Source organism: Biomphalaria glabrata, chromosome 1, assembly GCF_947242115.1.
Source record: "Biomphalaria glabrata chromosome 1, xgBioGlab47.1, whole genome shotgun sequence".
NCBI classification, from domain to species: Eukaryota; Metazoa; Mollusca; class Gastropoda; family Planorbidae; genus Biomphalaria; species Biomphalaria glabrata.
In genome coordinates, this window is record NC_074711.1 from 30177237 (window position 1) to 30201886 (window position 24650).

Consider the following 24650-nt stretch of genomic DNA (forward strand, 5'->3'; position numbering starts at 1 on the left):
TCATTTCTTTGAAGTAGGTCAGATCTAAGCCAAGGACATGAAAATAACTTTGATATTTGTTCTGATAATCATGTTTCTTTCTTTGATCACAAAGTTATATTGACAAAAAAGAAAATGAGAAACTGATGTATTAAAAGAATGTTACATTTTTAATTGTCCACTTATATTGTTACCAGTAATTGCTAATATAAATTATCACACAGAGAAGATTATTTTTAAAAATTTAATTTATCAGGAAAAAAAAACTATTTAAAAGTTTTTAAGAATAAAAAATGTAATCTTTATTTTTCTGACAATTAATTATCATTTTGTAAATCTATTAAAATATGTTTAACTTTTAAGATAACTGCTTTCAAATAATTATTAGTATAATCCGAATTTCATGAACAATTAATTGAACATCAATTAATGATTTAACCTCTAACTCAATATAAGGATTTTGTTGTTTAATTCTACATCAAACATCACAGCTTGATATTTTTTTAAAAATCTTGATATTAAAATAAAGTGATGTTTTTGTTTTATTCCTCAGTTTAGAAACAAAAAATTCAACAATTAAAGTTTAAGAAATTGTTGGGTCTTTTTAGACTCTGCTTTTATAAAACCTGCTTTACATTAAGGAAATGGTAGCCCTACAAATAAAACACTTTATCATGCTGAAATAAATGGCATATACTTTATGCCCATTTAAAATAATGTCGTCTCCTTATTGGGAAACATTGAAAATAATGTCATCTCTTTATTTGGAAACATTGAAATTAATGTCATCTCTTTATTTAGAAACATTGAAAATAATGTCATCTTTTTATTTGGAAACATTGAAAATAATGTCATCTCTTTATTTAGAAACATTGAAAATAATGTCATCTCTTTATTTAGAAACATTGTACTTTGGGTACAAATTATTGTGTAGACTACTCATCCCCTTTGATGGTACTGTACTTTGGGCCTGGGAAAGTGGACAGAGTGAGAATTTCATTATTGTAAGCATCTTTTGATAATGAGGTCTATGAATATTTTTTTTTCAGTATGGTTTAAAGAAGAAAGAAGAGCCACCCGAAGAAGAAGCTGATCCCATGGCAGATGGTCGAGTGGGTCGCAAAAAGAAAACACCTGCTGAGCTTGCGGCTGAAGCCAATAAAGAAGAATCTGATGATGAAGAATTTGCAAGTAAATTCTCCTCCCTTTGCTGCTGCATGAATTTTGTATGATAGTGTGACACCTGTGACCACTCACAATCTTGTAGAGCTATTCATAAATATATGACATCACTGCCTCATTCCTATTTCCTATTATCCAATGGAAACAGAGGGCTTTTACTAATGACACAGTTCTGTGTATCTGCTTTATTAAAAAAAAAAACACTAATGTGACAAGGGAAATAACTAACCTTTATGTCTTTAACTGTGGTAGACAAAAGTATCAACAGATTTGAACTGTTTATTTTTGTGTTAGTTATAATAGTCATTGTTGTAAATGCCTTTTTATTTTATTTTTGTGTGTAAGTGCTACTTATTCTAACCACTGGTGTACACTTCAAAATGTAAATATTATTTTATGTACTATTTTTATCTAGCATTCTTCTATATAAACTACATTTATACACTTTAAGGGAATAATACACAGTGTATATTAATACAATCTTCTGTCTGCATTAGTATATATGCTAGGCTAGCAATAATCCCTTCAAGTTGTGTGCCATTGTGATGGCACTACAATGTCTGGCTACATTCTTGATAACTCTAGCAGGAACATCCTATCCCTAAGTGTTTATCAACAATATGATCCTAAATAACAGGTTGTGGTAGTTAATCAGCCTCACCTCACACACAAAATTATGCTAAATGAGCTAGATTCAGAGAGAATAGATGTTTTAGCCGACAAATGGACCACAGCTTGAAGTAATTTTGAGAACTCTTAATTTAGAATAACTAGCCATTTATTTTATACAAACTCTGTAAAGAAAAAGTAGTCATTTTCTCATTTTTTTTTTTTTATAGTTTCTAGTTTTATTGACTATTTTTTTTTTACTTGTGTTGGCTTTAGAGTCATATAGCTTAATAGTTTATGTTTATAGCAGAGTCGTCATTTTTGTTAAGATAGAGTTAGAGCACCTGCTTTATAAATAAGTAGAAAGTATTGTTTCGATTGTTTTAGTCTCACAGTTTATGTTGTTTGCTTTGATTTGTTTCAAAAAGAAAACATTAATCTTTGTTGAAATAATAGTAAAAAATCAGTGTATTTATATATCATTAGTATATATAATTTACCATATTTTAATTGATACAAGCTTATGAAAATTACTTGAGACCTGGCCAACTAAATCTGATTTGGTGCTGCCTTTTTTTTTATATTAAGTCTTAACTTTAAATAGACCACTAAATATAATAAAAACTTTTCAAAGAATATAAATATCACATTAAATAACTTTCTATGACAAAACAAAAAATTCAAATCAAACAACAGTTTTATAACAAGAAAACACTGGTTGATCTGTACATTAAATTGTTTTTAATCAGTGCTCGACTTCATATAGTAGCAAAGTTACTTGGTCTACAATATGTTGCACTACATCTGGACCTTAACTATTTTATATATAGGGTTCATCACCTTAATAAAATATTGAAACCTTTCACAATGTATATATGAATAGACTCTAGATATTTTTATTAATAATTACACTGGAAAATATAAATATTTCTTTTTACTCTAAAATTCTAACATCTGCTTTTAAACCTGTTCTTACACTAACTAATATAGTGCCCCCTTTATCTTCTGCTCTATGCACTTCTAAAATGTAAAGCTCAATTGAAATTGTCATATGATAATGATTTTATATGAGAAATCTCCCTTTACTAAAAATAATCAAACTCAACATATGAATCAACATATTATGGTTCAATTAACGTTTTTACAAGTATTTTTTTCAGTCTATGTTTTTTTGGATTAATTTGAAAAATTGAGAGGACAAGATATGACATTGATGTTTCTAATCTAAAGCTAAACTTACAATTTACATTGAGTTCTTGATAGTTAAGTTCCAAATAAGTTAGCTGGCCCAAAGCTAGAGACATTAGAGAATGATGGTTACTTATTCAGTGCATAATAGTTTATATGGAATTGAAACCTTAGTTTTGGTCCATTTGTGTATGTTACTTCTTTAAACAACTGACAGTGTACAATTGATCACATCGTCTGCTAGACATATTTCTTTGTGCTTCATTAGTTAGACTTTCTGGCTTGGTTATTATACATTATTTTAGTCTAATGTTTTATTCAATAATAGAGTAAAATATTATTAATGTATAGAATCTTATATTCCCATCAACTTACCTGCTCACAAAAAGAATGATCATTCATGAACCAAAGATTCACCTTTTAACCTTGTATCCTTGCTTTGTTTAGAAATCATTAAGTTCAAGTCTTTGCATCTACACACACTCTAAAAACACAAGATGTTCATCAATCTGTAAACTGAAACTTTTTTTCCTGCGCTCCTCCACATAGATAGGCTAGTGTTAGTATTGTTATTCAAAATTAATTGGATGACTCATTTTTTATTAGTTGAAATATATATCTTTTGTCTAGTCACTTTAGATACACACACACACATATATATATATATATATATATATATATATATATATATATATATATATATATATATATATATATATATATATATTTATATATAAGAATATATATATTCTTCTTCAATGGTTTATATTATAATTCATCATAGTTTATAGGGCAAGTACTGTTATTAAAAAAATTGGCCCATCTCAGGAACATCATTAAGAACATGTTCATTGCTGGCCTAGCCTCAGTCTCCTCATTTCACCAACTGTTTGAAAAGTGATAAGTCATCATTCAATTCTTTAACATGCATATTGCTATGTTCAACTTTCATGTCATGGCTACTTATTGTGTTGAAATGTTAGCTGTGATGACTTAACTACTCTTTTGTTTGTTTCAGAGTCTTTTCTTTTTTTTTTTCATTTTCGGCTTCAAACATAAAACATAGAAAGTACATTTTATGAGTCTGTTGCGCTGCTGATAATCTAGAAACTAGCTATCCCCAATAATCTCTGCAAATGTATCTTCAGTCTTAAGACTACTTTGCTTTTCCAGTTGTTTTTTTTTAATTGTAAATATATTTTAATCAAATATTAGTTGTATCATTCTATGTATACTTTTGTCACTGTACATTATTCTTGTAGAGGATTTTGTTTCATAATCAATACCTGTGATACTGATGAAAAGGAATATACATACATACATACATCTACATTCTGATCACATTGATTTGATAGCTATTTTGAGGTTAAATAAGAGAAATATTTGATGTATTTTCTACCATACAACACCTTGTGTTCAAGAATCAAATACTAGCATTCAAAAGTTCAGTCTGGCTTGAAATGTTTGACAAATGTAACACAAAAAAAAATTAGTGTTTTAGGCTGTACAAGACAGAACATTGGATACTCTACATTCAGTAATGAACTGGTAGGCATTTCATTAATGTGTACATTTTTCTTCCATCATCCTGGCATGGATCTAATAAAATTGAATATTTGTGCAAGTTGTTTCATGATAAATTATGAGCTAGTTGTTTGATCTGGAATATTAATGTCAGAATTTTATATTTTATCTTTACAGCATTCATTGATTTTCTCCTTTCTGCAATGTTTTTAGAAAAGGATAAATTTCTAACTATTGGAGGGTCTGGTTGAGCGGTTTGGTCAAGTGGTCTGGTCAGATAGTTTGCTTAAATGGTCTGGTTAAATGGTTTGGTTAAATTGCTATGTTGAATGGTCTGGTTAAATGGTTTGGTTACATGGTTTGGAAAAAGGTTGAATGGTTTTGTGCTGCACTGCTAATCAGATGGTCAGTGGTTTCAGATGCAGGGACTAGAATTTTAATTCATGATTTTAGTTTCTGAGTTGCCTAAGTCTTATCACATTTGAATACTTACATGGCTTATATTGGGAAAGTAAAGGCAATTTCAATTGTAACTGAGGTGGTTAAGTCTCATCAGCTTTGAATATTTACATGGTCTTAGAATGTTAAAATAAAGGCAATTTTCATTGTAGCTGAGGTCCCTAAGTCTCAAAAGCTACCAATATGGATGGCTGCCTGGTTATGGGATATGCACTCTAGACTTTTGTTCATTTGTCTCAAAGGCTTCAACCCCTGTCCTCTGCTATCCTCAGTAGTCCTGTGCAAGGTTCGGATAAGGATGTAATTATCTTCAGAATCTGAAGGAACATCCAAAACATGTAAAATATATTTATATAGCTTTAGAAGTAAAGGGAAAGTAAAGCCAGTTTCTCATTTGTTCTTAGCAATCTTATTAGCACTTGAAACTTGAAATCATCTGCCCTATGAACCAGTAAGTTTTCATAGCATCTTCTTTTTTTTTTTTTGACTGAAGCTGAAGACAACTAGGTTGTCTTGTATTGTATTAAACTGTATTCATTATTTATTGTGTAATAAGTGTAAATATGCTTTTTACTTTTATTTATCTATATTGATCTTGCAACACAATTAAGAGAAAATGTGCATATTCTTTTTAAAATCAAAATTATTTTATGTACTCAGATAGGTTATGGCCAGTTACACATTATAACACTTTAACTTATCTATAAAAAAAAGTTTGTGATACTTTCATAAATAAGAAATTAGAAAAAGCACAGTTAATAAATAACTGAATGTTTTATTTACTGACTGAATCTATAATATAATCATAATTGTAGTCTGTAAAATCAAATGCAAAGAAATATTGCTGGCTTCGATTCAATAGAGACCAATATGTTAAGACTGCATTAGATTCTAAACTCATGCTTTGAATCAAGACCATATTATAGTTTTTTAAAAAAGTTAAATCTATCAGTTCTACTCCAAAGAAGTTATTGTCTTTCAATGTGTCATTCTTTATTACAATCTTGTTGATCTTTTACAATAATCTTTTTTTAAAAATCTATTAATATTTATAACCTTCAACCTATTAGGGACATATAGAACTAAATGTAAAATTTCTTGTCTAACCAATTCCTGAAGTCACACCTCATCTAGCAACTGTGGTCTTCCACATCATTGTGAAATAGTTCATATGCTCCCTCTTTTAAAGTTATAACTTTTTTTATTTTTCTAAACATTTTTGTCTGTAATCTTAATTGCTGGTTCAAGTTTTGTGACATTTTCTTTAACAAAGACATTGTCTGTGTCTGAAGATATAGCGAGACTGCTGCACCATTTTATATGTCTGACTATATAGACCCATTTGTTACCTACATATTTTTTCATATCTGACAAACAATTGAGCTAAGTTGAAAACAAATCATGAAACATGACTTGGTTTTATTTTATAAGTATTCCTGGCTTTGACCAGAATGATAAAACCTAAATATGATTATTTTTAAAAGAAGAGCAAAAGAACATCTCTAGTCTTCCCAATCTTTAAACATTTAAGTTGGATGGAATAAAAGTGACTGGAAATTAAATCTTTTTGTATTCAAGTGAAAATATTACAACTGTTTCTGATTTAGATTCATTATCAAGTTTATATTGGCCACCATTTGGTTAGATCAAGTGTTGTAGGCTCAGTGCATTTGAGTGGGATGTAAAACTTGGTGACTTTTGAATCTTTTTTTCTAGAGAAGCAATTCAGGTGGATTACGACATCAGACATGCCCCATAAATAGTTTCTGTCCTGAACAGTTGTAAAAGTCTAAGTTTTAGCAACAGTCAAATATTTTGAGATGGTCAGGAAGTTTAGAGAGTGTGAATCATAGCAACACTTTCTAGAGACAACAGTCTGAGGTCTAGATGCTGTACAAAGTTAATCAGTGTGTGAGCTAGAGCCACATTATGGAGCTAGTCCTTGGACTGATATTTTAGCTTTTTTTAAAAATAGAAATGTGAAAAAAAGTGCTTTTTGCAGTTTTCTTTCAGCCATTTTATTCCACATTTTATTTCACTTAATTTTCTATTTCTGCTCATGAAAAAACTGAAACTAATTTGTAAAAAAGAAAACAAATCTTTTCATTGCTTTGATGTTTATATAAATAACTTGGACTTGTGATTTGTATTTTGGTCTGTTTTCTTCAAGTGCTCATCGAGAGATATTTGTGTTATGACTACTTGTCTCATTATTTGTTTTTCTAACAGTGTTCTGTTGTGCTGGTCTAATAAACAGTCTTTGAATACAATGGCTTGATCATTCTTTATGTTGCACTTTGTTTTGTCTACATTTCATGTTTTAGATTTCTTGAAAATTAAAAAAAAAAAGTTGCTTTTAGAAATCAAAGAAACATTTGCATGATTTATTTCTGCATACAAAAATCTAATGAATGCTAATTATCATACTTAAACTTCACTTTTCATTTATCGCTGGCAAGTAATTAAGGTTTATATTTATAAAGAAAAAAATATAAAAGATTTCAGGTTTTATTAAATTGTATATTGACATAAAAATTGAACTAACATTTCGCCCATTTCATGAGCGATGAGCTCAACTATTTTGTAGTGTAACTGCTAGATGAAGTGGCAGTTTGAAAGTGTTGGGAGTACTAATACTTAATTTGGATACTACAACATAGCATCTCTACTGTATACACTCAGTCCTTTTATTATATTATATTGTATAGATATGTTTGCAAATTTGAATGTTTTTGTATACAGCTGTGTGGAACTATTGTAATTACTATTAGCAGATCTTAGAGATGTAGATTGTAGAAATGTTTTGAAATAGTGCACACAAAGTGTCAGTAGGCCATGTCTTAGTTCTCTACAAGCTGTGAGAAGTATCATCTTACAATGTAGCCTCTGTGTTATGATCATGGACAACAATGGTTAGATTCTGTGTATCTGCTGTATTTCCCAGAATTCCCACCAAACTTTAGTGAGTTGTCTTCCAAAGTGAGTGAACTGCCTGCTAAAATGGCACAAGGTGTAGGGGAGATAACCCAGAAATGTGTCTTGCAGTAGTACACAAATCTGGTAAGTCAGAAATATTTTTTTATTGAAAGTATTTACAAAGACTAATTTAGAATAGTCTTATCTAATATCAGAGGGGTTGGGTGAAAGATGCTACTGTTAATCTCCCTTTACAAAGGCTTTTTTTTCTGTCAAGAATCTCTTTTTGTTTATAAAGAAAATTTTGATTCCTAATAATCTTTATACACTCACATCAGTATATATTTATACACTCACATCAGTATATATTTATACACTCACATCAGTATATATTTATACACTCACATCAGTATATATTTAACAGTTATCCACCATGGCCTCCTTGTGAAGCTACTATGGTTCATCTCATAGAAATGAGACAAGAGCCTAGGCATTGGCTGTGGTTAAAACCATGTTGCCACACACCAGTCCTCTCCAGGAGGCTGATGTTTCCAAATGATACTGTTTGGAATCAACAGTGTTATCACAGGTTCTGCCAGGAGTGTATTACTGTGTGCTGCAAGCTGCCAAAAGATCACCAGATGCTGGTTTTTCCTCAAGGCTTACTCCTGAAACCTCCTTAAGCACCCTATACTTCACTGTATAAGTTAGAGTTTTCCTTGAACATTCCAATCATTCAATAACAGTATATGCTGAATGCTCAATTATTTGAAGAATCATTTGTACAAACTAGTGTTTAATTTTTAACATCATTTTTATTCAAAGAGAACTAATCTTTATCAATATATTTTTTTTACTACAGGTTTAATTGTACAGAAACAGCAATGCCACGTGTCAGAAGGTCATGTGTGACTCTTATTAAGATTTTTTTTCTTTAGAGATAATTACGAGAAAGGAAAGATGTTAACATATTTTAAGATATTTTAAGATTTTTTATATTTAATTAAAACATTTTTTTAGGAAATATTTTCAAATATTTTTGCTCATTAAAAAAAAATGCTCATGAAATAAAATGTAACACAGCTTATTGACTGAGTTGAAAGAACTTCTACAAATAATTCTTTAGAAGGTTGTACAATGGTTCAGTGAGACACTTCTTTAAATATAGTTGATGTGATAGAGTCATTTGAACATTTGAATTCACCACATATAGAGGTGCTTAATGTATGGATTAAATGGCATCATTTGACATAATTTACATTTTTTACTATGACAATATCTTTTGAGCTTTAAATTTTGTTAATTTTTTTTTGGGGGGGGGGAGTGGGGGGTGGGACCAAATATGAGTAAGAGTTTAGCATCAACCTTTCCACATTAAGGAAGTTATGTGGGCCTCTATTGGCTACATTAAGGAAGTTATATGGGCCTCTATTGGCTACATTATTTGAAGCACATTCCTTTAGTTAACAATTATACAATTCTATTTCATTTTATGTACACTTTACACTGAGGGCTGACATTCCTTAAGCCTCCTTCGGAATTCATTTTGAAAGAGAATCTAATCCAACTGTTGACATTGAGAAGTGTTGTTGTGAAGAGACATGTACATAGCTGTGAACAGACTGGAAACTTAGCTAGCTGTTCTGAAAAGCTAACCAAGCAATATTGTTTTATGTTTCTTTTAGCTCTACAAATATTTTCTAATGTATAAACATTTTGCTTCAACACCTTTTCCAGTATTGGTTTTTAATTGCTTTGTATTTTTTGTTTCACAATTCAAACATATAGACCTGTGACTTACAAAAACACTTTTTGTTATAACTATTTGTTTATATTCTTAATTTTTTTGTTAGGTAATTAATGTTTTACAAAAGTTTTTAGTCCAATTTTAGGAAGTCATTTATTTACTTTTTTTAAATTTCGTAAGTCTTTTTTCTAGTTGAACTTGTTTTATTTAGGTTTCTTAAATGCTTGTATTCCAAACAAAAGCCAAAGATTTAATGTGGATATTTTATGGTTTAAATTTTTTTAAAATTAAAAAATGTGTAGTTTTAAATAAGTCTTAAACATTATTGTTAACTTATAGAACTAAAAATTTTAATGAAATAAAAATGAATTTCTTGTCTACGTTTACTAGTGTCTTTATAAGTATACTTGAAGCAAATATCAAGCAAATACATCTTTCTAGTGACTACAAAATTTCACTCTTACAGGATCAACATAACCAAAAATTTGAAAAAAAAAAAAAGAAATTTAGAAATATAAAATTTTTATTGAAGTTTTTTTTTGTCCATTTCTCATCAAAACGTAGTCTTACTATAAATGAATAACTTTCAGTTCAAATGTAAGAATCATTGAAAGGATTGTTTGGAGATTGTTAATTGTACAAGATTGTTTCTGCAGCTACACTTATTTGATTCCATGATCTTGTTCAACTTGACCTACTTTCATGTTGTCCAGCTGAACCAACTTTAGGCTTTTTCTATCCGTCTACTGTTTTTGTCCTATTTTATCCCTCAAGAGTTGTAGTCAATTAAAATTCTAAAACAATTCCTTTCAAATGTTGTTATGCTTTATGTAGTTAATCTCCATTAGAACATGTCTTGTTTTTGGAATAGAAATTTATAGTGTCTGTGTGATTAGATTTTTTAAATTTTACTTTTTTCCAATAAGTGTTGTAATTGTGTTTAATATTTTAGTCTTGAATATGACATTTGACTATAGAACTTTCTTTTTCACTCAAATCTTGTGCAATGTAGAAGTTTTTTTCTAAATCACTGTAGCTTTATCTTGAACCTGCTTTAATGTGTGATGTCTATTTAGAACCAAAGTCTGAATCATTGACTAGTTGTGTGACTTTAACATTTACTTCAAAGGTGAAACAGCTTTAACAGACTTACAAGTAACTCCACTGCGTACCTCCAGAAATCTGACTTTAAATCAAATCTTTGTTTTAATTAACTCAAATCTGAGATATATTTTCTCAAAGACTTTTAACATCTTGATGTGTATGTTCTTTTATTTAAAGTTATTTCATATTTTGAATGAGATGAATTTTTTTTTTACAAATTTTAGTCACCCACAATATGTAACCATTCACTTGCTCTGCTCCTTTAGCAAGCTAATAAATGGATGTATTACTTTTTATATTTACATATAAGCCAAGGAAAATGTCCTATTTAATAACTGAATATAATTATAACAAAGTGAGAACCAAAGGATTGATGACTTTATGAAAGCAGTGATTTGATTTTATTTTCCTCTCATTCTCTTGCATCTTAAATAAATGCAGCCGAAAAATGAAATTCTCAAATCAAAACTGAATAATGCAAGTTCATGCGAAAAACTGGAAAGCTGCTTATCTTCTTAGGAATCAACTTTCTAGCCTTCATGAACTGATTGCAAGAAATCCATGTTTGATAAAGCCTCATATCCTTATCCTAATCATAGAATCTACTATATGGTTACTTCACTATTAGACTTTGTTCCTAAACTAATGAATAGAATTGAATGCACTATGTCATCATCTTGGCCCACTCAGTTCAAAAGGGTAAATAAACCAACATTTTTCATTGATGACTATGTTAGACTGTTGTTTGTACAGAGTTAGACTGAATGTTGAATGATCTTAAAGTGCTAGATACTACATTTGAAACAGTTCAGTGCTTTGCTTTTAGTTTTGTGTTTCCTAATCACCTGATTACATTTTGTACTCCCCCCCCCCCCTCTTTTCACTTTCTTCCCCTCTGTCCACTGCACCTACTTTTATTTGGACACTTTTTAATATTCTGTACTTTAAATAACACCGCCCCCCCCCCCCAATCCACCCCTCTCTGCATATTGTTAGTTTTTACATTTTTAAAATAACATCCAATTGCCTTCTTACGGAAAAGTAAAAAATGAGACTTATGCAATTGTTTTTTAAAGAATGTAGAAGTTAGAATGAAAGCTTCATTGAATGTAAGACCGTATAGATTGTGTGCATTCTAACATTTCTTTAGTCACTGGTGAATTGTTTATATCCATATGTATTTATATCTCAGACTACAATATTTACATTAGTTAGGCTAATGTCTATTGCACTGGTACTCAGTAAAATAAAGTTGAATAGTTTTCATGTTTACAGCACAATAAATGTATAACACCTATGGTAAAAAAAAACAAAAAAACTAAAAGTGTTGAATACATTTCAGAAAAGAAATCATTCTTTTTTATTCAAATTGTTGAAAGAGGGAAAAGATTTTAAAACGATAATTATAACTTCTACAATTGCTGTTCATTTCAGATCACAACATGTCCTTAATTATAATAAATAATTTGAAATGTCTGAGAGCTCTTGGTATTTTAGTTTCAGAATAATTGTTTACTTGTTTGAATTCCATGCCTAAATAAAGACTAAACAGTTATTCTTTTCTTACAATTTTAATTTGTCATTTGCCCTTAAATAAACTTTTTTTTACAGTTTTTAGGAACTTTATTTGACAGCCAGTATAAGTTACAATTATTTCTATCACATTTTGTTAAGTTGGGGCAACATGACTATTAATTAATTTCAGACAGATGAACAATTTTTTTTTTATCTTGTTATTTCCCTTTTTTTAATTAAATTAGATTCCTGTGAATTTTAATGGTATTAAATTGTTTTTGTCTTTAATGTTAAAAGTGTCAACTCAACTTTCAAGTCATCATAATCAATTATGTAAACATTTGTTTTGATTATCTCTGAACATCAATTCAGATGTGTATTTTGAAATGATAATATACTTGTGATTGTATGGATGGCTGCCTTGTTGTGCAGTTTGCACGCTGGACTGTCTTTCGATTATCAGTAGTCCGGGGTTCAAACTCTGCCCGTTCCCATCCCCCGCCATCCTGCAGGAGGTTTGGACTAGAAAGTAAATTGCATTTCGGATATAAGGAACATCCAAAACATGTCAAATATTTTACAAAGATTTTCATGTAGTTCTTGTTTGGAGGGCTTCATTCACCCCCTAAAATTGTTTATTTAACATAGTCTTCTTAATGAACTGTTGACTTTATGAACATAGTATGTATTAGTGGCATTGTTTAATTAGTTACCTATTTTAAATGTGTTTTATAATTTTTATTTTGTTTTGATATATTACATAATAAAAACTGACTGCTTGTAGATAAAAGCAAAATATAAACTAAAGTCGCTTCCCTTACAAAACTAGATAAAAAGGAACTATGAACTGAAGTTACTTCCCTTATAAAACATTCTTTAATAAAACTCAGTTATTGGTTAAAGCTGGTGATCTAGCTTTTCATTAACATAACATTTGGACTTCAGTCCTAAGAATTTTGTAAACTATTCTGTGCTGTTGTTGTCTATGTTGTCACCATAAGACCTTTCTGAGTTTGTTGGTAGATATGATTGAGCATAGACCTTTTATATTTTCGTATTTAATTTGATAAGTTACATATTTGGTTTTAGATGAAGACATCAGTTGAACTACCCGTCTTCTTTTGTTCCCATTGACTATTGTACATTTCCAACATTGTGATGTGAAGTGATAAGATATTGATTTACTTTGTAACACTTGTTATTGACATAATGAAAGCAGTGATGACTTTGTTTCTAGACTCTAGAATGTTCACTTTTTATACTTTTTGGAAGGTTGTAATGTTACATTTTTTATACCAGTTGGTTAGTTGTGACTTGTAGAAGTAAAAGCTAATATAGACAAATACAGAGTTCAGAGTTCTGATGTGTTTGTCCTAACTGTGATGTGAACTAGATACTGACCTTTTACGGACGTTTTACAGCTAGAAAGTTTTATGGAGATTTAAGTGTGAGGCATACTTTAAAGCCTCATAAAAGATGATGTGTAAGACATAAATTAAAGCCTCCTGGGGCATCAAAGTGTAAGATATACATACATTTTTCTTTAAAGAAAGTGTGAGAAATACATTGTAGCCTCTTGAGGCATCTAAGTGTGGGAGATGTATTAAAACCTTATTAGAGGTTGATGTGTGAAAACATACATTAATGCCTCATAAGACATCAAAGTGTGAGCCATACAATAAACCTTCTCGAGGCGTACATTAAAGGATTAAAGTGTGAGCCATATAATAAACCTTCTCGAGGCGTACATTAAAGGATTAAAGTGTGAGACATGCATTAAAGCCTCTTGAGGCATCAACATTTGTGACATACACAAAGCCTCATGAAGGTCCAATAATGAAACATTAAAAATGCTAGCCTCGAGAGAAATACACTCATGAGACAGACCTAAATGACCTAAATGGCTTGTCACTTGTAGTCCATATATTTCTCTGCTAATGTATTTTAGTCCTTTTTTTTTTTTGTTTGAAAATAATAACATTGAAAAATATTTTCAAATTCTAGAGTCTACAATTTTTTAAATAAAAATTTATCAGCTTAGTCTAAATTTTTGGTCAAGTGACTTAAACTTAAGATAGACATTTTGAATTGGTTAGAGGCAGTGTGTGTAATATTGTACAGTTCATTGTCTTTTTCTGCCAATTTAGTGATTTGTCCCCAACATATTCTTGAATCACCAAGTAGTACAAAATACATGTAGAAGTAAGCAAAGAAACTGAGCTCATTTTTCTAAAGACTTTTATCAAACACTTTTATTTAATAATAAATCTTTTAATAATCAGGACTAATTGACAATTACATAGTCTGCACACGTGATGAGACGTCACTGTTGATTGTTGAATAAATGCAGTCATTAGTTTGTTGTATATAATATGTACATCATTGAAGTAAAGTTTATTCCTGTATACAATAGTCGTTACTACAAGTCTGGTCCAACGTATCTATCAAATTATTGCTATGTCAATAGTATGTTTTAAGTCAGAATATACCTGTTTGATAAATTAAAACAAATCTATTTACGAATAGGGGGAAAAACGTGAGAGAGAGAGCGAGGGGGGGGGGATTATCTGCAATCAAGACACTATGTAAGTATTTATAGTAGATCCAGTAGCAGTCTGAGTCATGTGCATTCATGAACGTCTCTTTCCCTAGTTCATCGTGATGATTAAACTAAGTTCTTTAAAAATGACTCTTCGTTTCTTTGATATCTCTATAGCAAACATATTTATAACGTGGAAATAAAAAGATGACTAACAAGGCAAAAAATGTGTGAATAAATAGCTACCAAATACTTGATATTACATCATATTAGGGTTGCGTCCTTGTGGCCCTGGTCTCCTCTTAGAGGGCGCTGAAGTGGATGACACTCTAGCAGGCTTTCTGATGGGGCGTCTGACCACAGCGGGCTCGGCCAGTAAAGGGTGGCGTGGCTGCAGGTTGGTGACCTTTAACCCGTTGTTTTCGTCAAAGCCAGCCTCCATTTTCCCGTTACACACCATGGCTCTTTTCTTGCAGTAAACAAAACTATGAGAGCCTCTGGTCAGTTTCACCGTCCAGTCTTTCTCAACTTCAATGTCCACGAAGCGGTTTCCGAGCCGAGTGGTGCCGAAATGTGGGGACAAGCGGATAAACTTGGCCCCAGTGACCACCGTGACATCACCTCCCCCTGTCTGCGTTACTTTGACGCCGTTGATCCGGACAATGACGCCGCCTTTGGGTAAGTTAGCGTACTCTGCCTGGGCAGCGACCTGCATGCAGCTAGCAACCAGAGATTCGCCGTAGCCCTCCGAGGAAAAGAGCAAATTGACGGACTGATCTCGAAGTATGTCTGTAAACTTGATCGGGGAGCTGGGCTGGAGCTCCGCGTCTTCCAGTTTGAAAAAGTTGATCCCGTTCGAAAACACGATAGCTTCACCGCCGCCCATGCGAGCCCGGAAGTTCTGCGTTGCGATGTCCGTAGTGGTCCCCATTTGAAAGACCTTGACCGCAGGGTGGTAGAGGCATGCCGCCGTTCCTCGACTGTCTGTGGCTACGGCCATCATGTGGTTGTGGGAGACCACACGGATGGTCCTGTCCACGGTCATCTCCACTGACATGTCATTTCTAAGTAGGACAGAGATCAGGCCCGCGCTGGACACGTAGATGGACGGATACACAAAGTACTCAGTCTCAGCGGCAACACCGGCCATCATCGGGTAGCAGCAAGGGTCAGCTTGGCTCACGGACATGTGTGGCGGCACGGGGGAAATGTCTGACCTGTAGCTCAAGTCCGTCCAAGAGCTGTCTCGGGTGGGAAAGTAATCGTTGTAACAGCTAGGTCCAGGCATGTAGGTTGTATAGACACCTGTGTTGTTTGCGCAGCCACTTGTTAGAATTAGAGTAGCCGGAAGTGAACACTGATTAACGTTTCTTTCCGTATCATACACAGGGACGTTTGGTGAGGGGAGACAATCAGGTCTCAAAATCGTCTGCCCGGGGTGCTGGCACAGATATTGTGGATGAACTAGCATGGCGACCTGGTGCTCACAGTTGGGGTGAAGCTTCCCTTCCTCGTCCTCCGCGACGTCTTGTTGCATCGACTGATTGGCGCTTACCATAGGCGTGTCTGCCGAAGCGATAGGGCTGGCATTGTTTAGCGACAGCAAGCTGCATCCAGAGTCGTCGAAACTGTAGCCGTCCCGGGAGGACATAACTGGTGTGGACGAGTAGCGACATATAACCTCAACATCTTCATCGTTATTTGTGTCAAGGCCACAGCTAACATCACAGCCAGCCTGAGGCCTTGAGATATTTAACGTGGAATCTTGGGCTGGCGTGCACAGAAGATCTAGTTCAATATTTCTGGAATGACTTTCTGCGCTCATTTGCTCATAGTAAACGTAATTGTCTCTATCGTCTGATAGATTTGATATGTCAGGCGATGGAGGAGTTATCGTAATCAATGGTACTGAAGCATTGTAACTGGCTTCTATTTTTAGATTTAAGTCTAAGTTTACCTCTAGGTTTGGACTTGAGGAATCAACTGGCGCTAAAAATGTTGGATCTTGACATCGCTCGGCTAAAAGATTTGCCCGACTGGTCATTTCATTCTGGTTGGTGTTGTGGTCATCAGCCTCCGTGTCAAGCTTGTTAGTGTCCATCTTACGTGGCCGCTAGATTTAGATCTAGTCAGTTTTAAGCCATACACTTTTTCGATGCCGTTGTTTTCGCCATTATTTAGCATTGAAGGAAATGTTTGCTTGTGACGCTTCTTGTTCACGTGCAGAAATCGATGACGTATTCAGCATAAAATAAATAGTGGATTTTTTATTTTACGCACCGAGCATTATTAATGAACATAAAACATAGCCCATAGCCTACTATAGAAAAATGTATTTGTGAAATGCCAACTTCAAATGTATCATAACCCATCAAAGGATCGGAGATTAATTTAACCACAAGTAAACTTTCCCTCTCTAGCTTCTAAGAGCAAAAACTAAAAAACCGTTCTATTTTTGCATGTATATACGGGCATATAGAATAATTATCTTCACAGTCTATGTGGCAAACGATTTTTAAACGTATGCATTGAAATAAGGGAAGTATATTACTTCTAGACCGAATTGAGCTGCCTTGACAATATTGTTCGCAGTAGTCTATCTTTTTAAATAGATAATCGCAACCATTTGGCCCAGCGCGGATCTCTTTACAAAACAAGATAATGATACAAATAGCCTGTTATTTTTTTTAAATTAATTAATTAATTTTTTTTTTTTTTGGTAGGCTCTAGGAATTATTTTGCGAAGCCTTCTTTTCAAATTCAAGTTTTCTATTGGATATTGTAATACATGGAGGACAATTTTTTAAAAAATTAGCTATAAAAGTTAGCTATTAGTTATATATGTATAGGGCCTATATCCGATGTACAAAATAAAGAAAGTTTTTTTTTTGTTTTTTTTTTAAGGTATCTACTAATTTTTGTGCACTTTTTAGCACTGTAGATTGAAATGTTTTAAGCTCCTCTATTTATAGAACAAACTAATTTCAATATGAATGAAGCCTTAGAGGTCACTCTATGGCAGGGGTGGGCAACCTTTTTCTACCCAGGGCCGCATTAAAAAAAATTGGGGACTGGCGGGCCGCATAAATTCTTTTTCTTTTTGAGGAATAACAACAACAGTTAGCAATTTCTTGAACTAATTTTACGTATAATTTTGTTATTCTCTTTTTACATCACAACATTTTACCACAAATGTACAATTGTACTAAATGTGAAGCATTTAACCGTTTACAGCCGTGCATAATGTTCTGTTACTGTAGAACTAGCTTACTAGTTGTTTTGTTCTTGCGACTGCTGTCAAATTACAGTCAGTGAGCATCGACCTGTTCTAATAGCCTACTTGATAATTTTCAAACAAACGAAATAAAGCGTGTTCACAGATGAATTAGGTTCCGAATTATATGACAGCTTCGCAGCAAAGTGTTCTTAAGCTTTTGGCAGTCATGAAACTTCTGTGAAAGAACTCACTGGAATTACTCTTTCAGGTCATAATTTGCTTGGAGATATGTCATCTGGAGCTAAATCAGCTTCTGCATTAAATGGTGAGCTGATGGTATTGAAAACTAGTTCCAAGATCTTGACGTCTTCAAATTTGCTTTCAAATTCCACAATCAAGGAATCCAAATACGTCTTGTAATTTCATCCATTTCACTAGAAATAGTTTCACCTTTCAGCAAAGGAAAAGGATAAGACCCGATTTCACTCGCTTTCTCAAGAAGTGGAATAACTTTGTTTGAAAAGATTTAAGAGATGCAGATACATTTCATTTGCAAATAAAACATTGCAATGTCTCCAATGATAAACATGAAGTATGTCTTCAACTCTTCATTAGAAATATTAGTAACAAAGTTACTGTCAATGTCCTTCAATGAACCTAACTATTTCTTCCTTGCGATTCCATATTCTTCTAGGCCAGCGGATACTAGTGTGTTACCGAACATCGGAATGTTTTGTTTCCAAATCTTCAAGTACTTCTCGGAAATGCCAGTCATGGCCGGCAGATAATTGGAGGCCCTTGGCAAAGTGAATTTGGTGGCCTCAAATCAAATAAAATAAAATAAAAAAGCGACAACAGTAAAATTATTCAATTTATTAAAAACCTATTGTACTTCAACAATAACATTGAGGAACAAGTTTCGCTATTTCTTCTCTAAAATAATAAGTATGTCGTCAGTGCAAGGCCCTCACCAATTGGTGACCCTAAGCACTTTATCTATGCCTAAGGCTGGCTCTGTGCCAACATAAGATCATTGATAAATCAATTCCAACAATATATTTGATTTTCAATGCTTTATTTGATTAAAAAGCCTGTTTCTCTCCATTAGTTGTTACACTTACCATCTTGTACACGCCGACCCAACACTTTCAACACAGTTTTTGATAGAATTGAATAAATACTGGCTTGTGTTTGTCTTCGACTGAATGTTTCGAAATATTGCCATTAAAAATAATCTTTACTTTAAACTTTTTAGAATGACGTTTAAAGACAATGTTTCTTGAGCCTCTTCATGATAAGTGATAAGAAACAGAAGTTTCAATTATTTCTAGATCTATAGATATTTACAATTATTTATATAAATATATTTGCATTTTTATATGTGTAATGTAATTTCTTTAATCGTCGGCGGGCCGCATAAAACACTTCCGCGGGCCGCGGGCCGTAATTTGCACACCCCTGCTCTATGGCATTGATACAATAGAAAGTGAGAACATTCAAAGACAGATGGGCAACACCAAGATATAATTCTGTATTTTAATATTATAGGTTAGTGCATTCAATAACAAAAATTACATTTAAAATGTAGCTCAAATTTATTTAAACAAAATTTATTCGACAACGTTGATGTTAAATTTAGAATCCTTGAATATCTGCATAAACATCATTTGTTTAAAGGGACCTAATGTAGGAATATAAAAGAGAGGAAAACGCTAAAATGAAGTTAATGCCCTTGCATTGTGTTTTAGTACTAAATGACATAATGTTTTAACAACTGTTTATTTGGACCAAACGAGAATAATATGACTAATTATCGCAATACAATAAGTAGATAAATAAAGCCAGATAAGTAAGATAAATTGGTTTCAACATAAACAAATACATTAAAAGCGAAATAATGTAAACTTGTGTTACTCTAAATACATTGTTGCGACGCTTGTTAGAAGTGCAGGACATATTTTCACTTCTATCTTTTCGGCTTCCTATATCATGGCAGAGCCGGCCTTAGGCATAGGCAAACTAGGCAGCCGCATAGGGCCTCCGATTGAAAGGGGCGTCGAACATGACTCTAAAAAAAAAAAAGAGAAAAATGGCAAAAATTAGATCAAATCTCAAACAGAGCTCTTTGGCTCTATTTCTATTTGTCTAGTTCTAAGTCTCTTTCAAATCTCAAATTAGCAGAACTCTATGTGTCTATGTCTACTAGTCTAGTTCTAAGTCTCTTTCAAATCTCAAATTAGCAGAACTCTATGTGTCTATGTCTACTAGTCTAGTTCTAAGTCTCTTTCAAATCTCAAATTAGCAGAACTCTATGTCTCTATGTCTACTAGTCTAGCTCTAAGTCTTTTTCAAATCTCAAATTAGCAGAACTCTATGTCTCTATGTCTACTAGTCTAGTTCTAAGTCTCTTTCAGATTTCGTTAGGGGCCACCAAATTCACTTAGCCTAGGGCCTCCAATTACCTAAGGCCGGCCCTGGTCATGGCGTCGCACCTTCTAAGAAGACCTAAAATCCTTGGGCACCAGCTGGGAAGAGACTGCGTGAGCTGCCTTCAACCGATCTCTGTGGAAAGAGATTGCCAGCCCATGCTCCGAGCGGCTTAGGGGTGACCGGTCATTTCATCCCCGGTCACTTCATCCCCGGTCATTTCATCCCCGGTCACTTCATCCCCGGTCACTTCATCCCCGGTCATTTCATCCCCTGGTCACTTCATCCCCTGGTCACTGGATGAAGTGACCGGGGATGAAGTGACCGGGGATGAAATGACCGGGAACCCTTGACCTAAGTAAGTACAGACAATAAATACTTTGAGACTTTATTTAATCTTGGAGAAAAACAAACAAACTGTGTAAAGTTAGTGTGTTAAAAGAATGTATCTGTTCGATGCCTTAATAAATTAGCAAAGTGGTTGGAAATATCTTTGATCGGTTTTTCTATATATGTGCAATGTTTTAGAACTGACAATACAATGGCTTAGGTGACTTACAAAGTCAGTTCTTAAACAGAACAAACAGAAACAGTTTCCAATTACGTAAACTATTGCTCTCAATAAACGAAACAATATAAAAGTAACAAGACGGTAGAGAAACGATTGATTCACGGTGCCACCCCCCCCCCTAGAAGAGGAAACCATGCCTCATATTCTGTTTGGCTGCCCCAGACTTGCTGATCTCCGTCTCGACAGGTCTGGGAAACCCAAAATTCCAGTCCAGGGCTTTTGCAAGAGAGATTTTGGGCCTCTCAACCCCTCATTCAAATGGAGTTTGATGATGATTATGATTATGATAAACGTTTTGGTGACTTACAAAGTCAGTTCTTATATAGAACAAACAGAAACAGTTTTCAATAGCGCTCAATAAACGAAACAATATAAAAGTAACAAGACGATATATAAATGTACTAGCATTATCCACCCGCTACATTCGTCGATGAGTTCCCAGGCTAAAGACTGTTTATTTCGGCCGTACTTTCCCCACTTCCCCCCCCCCCTTTCCAATAAATGGCCCACATTTTAGCGTTCGCGTTAGTTCTAGTATCAGTTACGTTGAATGGGAACAGCCCATACAATCTTTGTCTATACTATGGTTTCTCAGTCCAATATCTTCGTAATTGTCCTAAGAGTTGAGTCTATCACTCTTGGAACTCTAGGCCTATATGCAAATTTTATCATCCCTATTACCGATGTCTCGTATCCCAAGACGCTCGTATTAGAAGAGGCCAAAGGCTGAGCACACCGGGTAAACTCCCCCATATTCCTTCTCAGTACCACATAGGCTGTGCAGATGTCCGCCATAAAAACGGCCCATTGAGGAACTGTGTTGATAATGACATGTTTGTTGGGCCTTTCTTCCATCCCAGACAATGCAATGGACTCTGTCCTTTGGCACCTCAACTGGAATTCTGCATATTGTAACACTTTCTTATATAAACTTATTTTTTTAAAGTCCTACATACATTCTATTTTGTTTTTAGAACCTTTACACACAAACACACACAAAGACATCTGGGTACAAAATTTAATGCAAATCCGTTCGGCGGTTCCACAGATCTCTTGATAAGTAAGTGGTATTTCGCGTATATGTATATAGAAACTTGACTCATAATTATTTCTATAGCTGCAAAAATATTTTCATTTCTGTTTTTAAACAATGAACCAAACAAATTCTGTATTTTTGTCACTTTCCACAGACGAATGAGGATAATGGAAATCTATGGAAGGACAAGCTGCACTACGGTTCAAAACCCTAATATAGAGTCTGCACAAACTTCTTAGGCCCATCAGTTGTAGCCTTCTCGTCTGCCTTCATTATGTCTCTCCCCCTCCCCCAATTTCCTTCTACCAAATGAAAGCCTCTTCCTAACGTAACACTTTTTGGCCCCTGTACACTCAAAGGAACAGCCTTCATTTTGTAACCACAACATCGCATACATTTTTGTTTTTCTTCCCTAGAAAGAAATCCTTCATTCCCAACCACGATTTTTTTTCCTCCTTTAAATGAAAGGCTAGTAACAGTTTGAATCATATTCTTGTTTGAATCCTCCATAGCATCCTAGTGTACAAGGATGCATATGTTTTACCCGTAAATTCTAGAAGTACTGATAAATAATTTCTTGAACCTTTGCTCTTCACGCAAAACAAAATTTCGAAACATCACTATTCGAAACTTAGTCCTCTCTTTACATATTTAAAAAAGATATTATTTCAGTCATAGATCTTGATCTAGAGACGCACATTATTTAGAATAACCAGTTTCCTCAAACCGTATTATACATCCCTCCAAACACACACACACACACACTTTTAAATGGCTCTTATATTCACTGTGACAATTGTTGATTTTTTTTTATAGAATAGAGGCCTACTTGTAGATCTAAATCTAGTCGTTTTAAAATTATGCTACACATTATCATTGACTACAGTCTTTACATTTCAAACTGATGTAATTATTTTCACACAAAACAAACACACACACACACACGTTAATAATTGGTTAAAGCGGAAGTAATTATAGTTTTGTAATTTAGACATTTAAATGTTGACTTTCAGGTACATCTCTAGTTGTGACTTACGAATAAAATTTCACCACTGCAATTTAGATTTTGAAATAGGTTTTAGTTGTTTTAGTTTCAGTTGTTCTTGGCTTAAGTTAAGTAATAACATGTTAAAATTTCGTATTTATATTCCACGGCAAGGGGGCGAATTGGTGATTCTCAGTGAGTGAATGAGTCATCAGTGTAGATTTAGACTCAGACAGACTTGTCCGTCCGAAGCTTCCTATGAGAATAGGAACTAGACTGGGGTCAAAGTTGAAAAATGTTGCTGGCAGTGGTTAGGAACATTGGTGCAGGGGTTAGGAACATTGGTGCAGGGGTTAGGAACATTGGTGCAGGGGTTAGGAACATTGGTGCAGGGGTTAGGAACATTGGTGCAGGGGTTAGGAACATTGGTGCAGGGGTAGGCGACGTTGAAAACATACGTTTAAGAAGCAAGGCAGTCTACAAATAAAAGTAAATAATATTTTTTTCCGAAAACTCGATATCACTTATTTATTAGTTTATTTATACTTTTTTTGTAAAAAGAATTCTTGTTAGCTTCACATAATTTTGTGGAGCTAAAATAATTCCACCCTGGAACTAACCTTATCAGTAAAGATAAAAAGTCTTAATACTACATGCTGAATAATATATCTGTCTTAAAAAAGTGAGACTTTGATTTGTCCAGGTTGGAATAATGATTTGTGAAATAGTCAAACTATTGAAAACTTTTTTTTTTTTTTTTTCTTTTTTTTTTTGGGGGGGGGGGATATTATTTAAAATATTGATACGTATTTCTGAATCTTCTGGCTAGATGTATTAGTTGGCACACAAATAAAAACACAGCATAGAACTTGACGACTAAACTTTCAGTTTCATATAACTTTAATGACTATTAACTCTAACAATTCGTTACTGTAATATGTAGCGTAGAAGACTGTACAATATCTGTCAGTTTACAGTTAGCTATACTTCGTTGCAATTCATCTCTTCACTTCGTTGCAATTCATCTCTTCTCAACTTTCCTCGAGCCGTATTCCACAGAACAGACCAACGACACACTTCCCAGTGTCGCTCCAGGTCTCCCAAAGCTGAACCAAGTCGTACTCAAGTCTACCGAATCAGAGCCGCACACGTCTTACATCGACTGTATCGACTGTAACGGCTCATGTCCACTGTAGTTCGCTGTATAGACTTTAACGACAGTAGTCCACTCCAGTTAACTCTACCCTAGTTAACTTGCATCGAGTCGTACACATCTCTCTTCTACTGTCTCGCACAGTAGACAACAGTACCGACGACTCACTCACGACTCATTCACGACTGACTTTCACATTAACTCTCTGGCTTAAATAGAGTCCCTAATCGCTTGTCCAAAGTTGCACAAACACGGCTAGTATCCTCTGGAATAACACGTGAGGAAACGTCACATCCTGTCTTTGTTTATACATGTAGATTCCAGAAAACATCGGCTGCAGTGTCATCTTGCCGGGGTCACAAGGTGTGACCTCTATCTGTCACTGGACATTGCTAGTACCTTCTGGAATAACACGTAAGGACACGTCACATCCTGTCTCTGTTTATACATGTACATTCCAGGGAACACCCGCTGCTGTGTTATCTCGTCGGGATCGCAC

The 24650-nt window shown here is 33.7% G+C and overlaps 2 protein-coding genes across 12 annotated transcripts in view; one reads left to right on the forward strand and one right to left on the reverse strand.

Moving 5' to 3' along the window:
• The window catches only part of LOC106068661 (complexin-like), a 151754-nt gene extending 138188 nt beyond the window's left edge, over positions 1 to 13566 (forward strand). For all 11 annotated transcript variants that reach the window (XM_056031815.1, XM_056031865.1, XM_056031862.1 and 8 more), the window contains 3 exons: positions 1029 to 1170; positions 7886 to 8001; positions 8720 to 13566. In XM_056031815.1, coding sequence (XP_055887790.1) covers positions 1029 to 1170; positions 7886 to 7989 — 246 coding nt within the window. In that variant the 3' untranslated portion in view covers positions 7990 to 8001; positions 8720 to 13566. The remainder of the gene's footprint in view (positions 1 to 1028; positions 1171 to 7885; positions 8002 to 8719) is intronic.
• Positions 13567 to 14444: 878 nt separating this feature from the next.
• On the reverse strand, positions 14445 to 17004 carry LOC106068662 (uncharacterized). Its single transcript, XM_013228119.2, has one exon. It carries the CDS (start codon positions 16861 to 16863, stop codon positions 15022 to 15024), a length of 1842 nt encoding a protein of 613 aa, XP_013083573.2. The 5' UTR covers positions 16864 to 17004; the 3' UTR covers positions 14445 to 15021.
• Positions 17005 to 24650: the final 7646 nt, after the last annotated feature.